The 4,314-nt window shown below is 44.6% G+C and overlaps 1 protein-coding gene across 2 annotated transcripts; it reads right to left on the bottom strand.

Moving 5' to 3' along the window:
- Window positions 1-505: 505 nt before the first annotated feature.
- Window positions 506-3,638, bottom strand: GBX2 (gastrulation brain homeobox 2). 2 transcript variants are annotated; one of them, XM_018558268.1, is made up of 3 exons: window positions 2,946-3,638; window positions 1,580-1,582; window positions 506-1,257 (listed from the first exon to the last, which is right to left on the bottom strand). In XM_018558268.1, exons 1-3 carry the CDS (start codon window positions 3,445-3,447, stop codon window positions 746-748), a joined length of 1,017 nt encoding a protein of 338 aa, XP_018413770.1. In that variant the 5' UTR covers window positions 3,448-3,638; the 3' UTR covers window positions 506-745. The 2 variants fall into 2 exon arrangements, with proteins under 2 accessions (XP_018413770.1, XP_018413769.1); XM_018558267.1 differs by lacking the exon at window positions 1,580-1,582.
- Between the last annotated feature and the right edge of the window lie 676 nt (window positions 3,639-4,314).

The raw sequence follows: 4,314 nt of genomic DNA, 5'->3' as shown, positions 1-4,314 counted from the left end.
TATCTTCCAAGCTACAAACCTGAGTCTAGGAAACATGTCCTAATTATGAAGTCAGGACTTCGTCCCCTGGGTGACAGACACATTTACTGCACAGATGACACTTCCAACCTTCCACAATTAAATAATGTCTCGGAAGAAAAAAATGTACATTCATTTATTTCTTGTCCAACAGACCCCACATGTCTTGCCCTATTAAATCCCACACAGCCCCTCATTTGGCGACCCCTCTCGTTCTCATCACACAGATCAGATTTGACAAAATGAGTCTCAGAGGGGATGAAGAAAGATTAGCCAGGAACTGGCCATGTACCCTTTCAAATGACCCCACATCTCCCAGTCTGGCAGAGTGGGTTTATTTATTAGTGACATTTTCAGATTTCACAAGACTGAGTTTTCTTTGAAAAAAAAAAAAAAAGGATAACTTATAAGAAATATGCGACACTTAATAAATTAATCACAACATAATTTTGCAGCTCCAGGGAGCTAAAGGAGGGCTATTAGTTTCTCCATGAGGCACTAAGTCCCCCATAAGAAGGCAGGGGCCCCAATTTTGTCCCATCATGAACTGGAGTCCTGGAGTCCACTGAATGTCCCAGAGCCTGCCAGGAAGTCCAAACCTGCCATAGGGTCCCTCTGTCCACACAGCTGTCCTGCCACAATAATAAATAGAGTACAGCTTCTGTCTTTCAGTCTAAAAGCGTGTATGGGAAACACAAACCTGCAGTCTATCGCAGTCTGTCTTAGTTCAGGGTCTAGCCTGTTCCAACTGCTGGTGTTGGCTCCTGATGGCAAACCTGCTGACGTGGACTGGGATGGGCACCACGATTTTGGGGTTTCTGGAGGGCTCGCCCGTTTTGGAGTTTGCATTGCCTGCCTTCACCCTCTTCCACTTGGCTCTGCGGTTCTGGAACCAGATTTTCACCTGCACTTCGCTGAGTTTGAGGGCATGTGCGATCTGGGAGCGCTCGGTGAGGGACAGGTACTTCTTGCAGTGGAACTCCTTCTCCAGCTCCAGGAGCTGCTCGCTTGTGAAGGCCGTCCTCCGCCTCCTGTTCTTGCCTGTAGACGTGTTGTTACTGGAAGGGTTGGGGTTCTGGGGGCTCTCCTCTGGAGTGTCCTCCTCTTTGTGGGCCGTCTGGCAGGAGATGTTGTCATCTGAACTGTAGTCCAGGTCACTGTCCATCAGGTAGGTGTCCTCCTTTCCCTTCACGTCGTCATCTTTCCCCGGGTCTTCCTTCCCCTGTCCCCGCACAGCACCTGTCCAAATAAGAGACACACATTCAACTCAATGCCAGGAGATGGGCACGATAGGCACGATGGGCTCTCAGGGATTCGGGATTTTAGGTAGCAGATTAAAATAAAACATATAATCTAAATCCATCCTAGTATTTTATATCATTATCAGTGCGACTTCGTTATAATTGTGGACATGCAGGATTGTGTGTTTATATGTGACAAAGAATATCTATCTATCTATCTATCTATCTATCTATCTATCTATATCTATCTATCTATCTATCTATCTATCTATCTATCTATCTATCTCCATCTGCTACAATGTATGTATATATTTATCTACCAACTCCATCTATCTACTACTGAATTATCTATCTATCTATCTATCTATCTATCTATCTATCTATCTATCTATGTATCTTTATTTATTTATCTATCTATCTCCATCTGTCTTCTGTTATCTATGTATGTATCTATTTATCCACTACTAGTTGTCTAATATTTGTCTTTCTTTCTTTATTCCTTTCCTTCTTTCTTCATTTCCTTCTTTCTTTCTTTCACCCTTCCTTCCTTCCTTTCCTTCTTTCTTTCTTCCTTTTTCTTTTTTTCTTCTATTTTTATTTCTATCTATCTTTCTATCTATCTATCTATCTATCTATCTATCTATCTATCTATCTATCTATCTATCTTACTATCTATCTATCTATCCTTTTGAATCAAACTATACACTTTTAATCAAATATATACTTTGTAATAAAAATGAACGTACATATATAAATAATAAAATAATATAAATAGAGTGAAAAAGTAACCCAGCCAGAGTGAAGAAATTAAAACTTATCACAGTAAAATCCCCTAAACCGGTGACTTCCCAGACTCCCACACCCCGTCATAAAATTGTCTAGTTATGTAGTGAAGTCGATGTGTGTGTGTCAGTATATGTATGACCTCGCCTTGTATGCATTGCTGAATTATAGACATGACAGTCCCTGTAGATTTCTCTGGTCCCGGGAGAAATATTCTTTTTAGAAATGATTCCCGCTTGTTCTGGAATTAATGGGAATGATTGTAGGAAGGATGCGGCTCCTTTATTATCTCATTATTATTACATTGTATTTACATTCTCTTTGGATCCCATTTACAAGTTTACTTTGGTTTAGTAATTCGGCTCTTTTGCAGATCGAATATTTTTTTTTAAGAACATATACAAAATATTCAAAATGTATCTCAGTGTTTTGATAGAAGCTTTGTGTGTATTTCTGAGCACAGAGATAATTGTGTCACAATGAATTGTACTATTTCTAGAGATGGTGATTGTAGAATACCGTTCGCTATATTTTATGATGTGATAGAAGTGTTGTGTTTATAAATTTCATCTATTCACTCCTCATGCTCCTCATGCTGACCATTGTGGGGAGGCTGTTATTTCACACACAATTTAGAATTTGGCTTCTGTATTTCTCTGTATTCATAAAGCGATCTCTGGAAGGCAGAGGTACGGATTAATCTATATTAATTGGTGTTTGTGTTGATATTAATTAGTCCAGATTTCGGCAAATCATAAAGCATATGTTTGTTCATTAGATAGAACAGCGATGTGAAATAAAATACAATTCTGTTAAGAGAATGGATCTGGCTTTAGTCATGAGGATGCATCCGACAGAGATCGGACAGCATTGTAACAATATTCGTGGGGTGCAGCCACTCACCTAAAGACGCTTCTGAAGCAGAAAAAGGCAATAAGGTTCCCTCTTTGGTGACATACGATTTGGCAGTGTCCTCTCCATCCGACTGACCTCCATCACTCTTGTAGCCTCCTTGGAGGCTCTGAGCTCCAAACTTCCTGGCCGCTTCTTGGTGCTGAGGAGAGGCTGAGAAGCTGCCTGGCAGGGTGGCCATGAGGGTAGAGGTGAGTGCCATGCCTTGTGCCAGGCTGGAGCAGAATCCGCTGGGCAGGCTGGGGATCTGGTGATGGGGATGCGTGGAGGAGAGAGTGGGCTGAAGGCTAGCCTGGGACAAGGAATGAGGAGGAGGGGGAGGGGGTGGCAGGACCACAGGCCTGTATGGCATGAACATAGGGTAGCCCGTGTAGACGAAGTGCCCAGGACTGGGCTGAGGTGGGCTTCCTATCAGAGAGTCTATGCTGAAAGCTGTACTGCTGCCCAGGGGACGCTGCATCATCATGAGAGGAGGCTGGAAAGCTGCACTCATATGGAAGTCGATAGGTGATGGGAGAAGAACTGACAGAGACCCCGAGCAGGGCACACAGACAGCGATGTGATCGGGGCACAGGGTGCACTCAGCTCGTCATGCTGTCCATCAGTTCAATCCTATAAGGGTCCAGAGATCAGTGCACTGACTGAACAGCTCCAGTTAGGGTCAGTGAGTCCGGACAGAGCCTGGTGAGTGTTCAGCCTCCTCTGGCTGGGTAACTTTGTTCTGTATTGGAGAGCTCCTTCCTTCTTGTAGTGTCTTTGTATTGTGCTGCTGTCCACCTTTCCTGAGAGTCAGCTTCCCTGAGAGCAGTGTTCAGAGCTGTCCCTGGCTGTGTCCTGGGTGACCTGGCAGCGCAGCCTCTTCTCTCCCGGGCTTCTGCTGCTACAAACTCTTCACCTATTTCCCATTCACATTTTGCTACATTTGAGAACCTTCCCTCGGTCACGAGGCACGGTTCCCTGCCTGCCATTGGCTGCCCGGCCGCAGGAGGCGTGGCGCACAAGCCTAACCCACCTCACACCCCTCGCTGAGTGTCAAAGTGCTGAGATCGCCGCTCCGATCCGATCCTCCGACCGACCCCTGTCACCCCCAACCACTGCCAATACATGTCCGATCTCCCTGATCTACTGCCCCAGTGCCTTCAATAAATTGGCAGCTGTCACTAGACCTTGTGTTATAATAATCCGACAATAATGTCCACACATCACTTGTGCCCAATATAAATAGGGTCATCCATCGGGATAGAGCGGTCATTGTATAGCCGAAAGACACGGGTGACGTGCGATTTGTATTGTACAAGTATTCCCGATGCGGTGTGCACGGTCCGCTCCTAACGGGACATTCTGTTTTATTCTGACCGGT

The sequence above is a fragment of the Nanorana parkeri genome, unplaced genomic scaffold (genome assembly GCF_000935625.1).
Source record: "Nanorana parkeri isolate BGI_ZX_2015 unplaced genomic scaffold, ASM93562v1 scaffold329, whole genome shotgun sequence".
NCBI lineage: Eukaryota > Metazoa > Chordata > Amphibia > Anura > Dicroglossidae > Nanorana > Nanorana parkeri.
Note: the sequence above shows the minus strand (reverse complement) of the source record. Positions and strands in the feature narration are given on the sequence as shown.

Coding starts and splice junctions, on each gene's coding strand:
- GBX2 (XM_018558268.1), bottom strand. CDS start 3,447: ATGAGTGCAGCTTTCCAGCCTCCTCTCATGATGATGCAGCGTCCCCTG.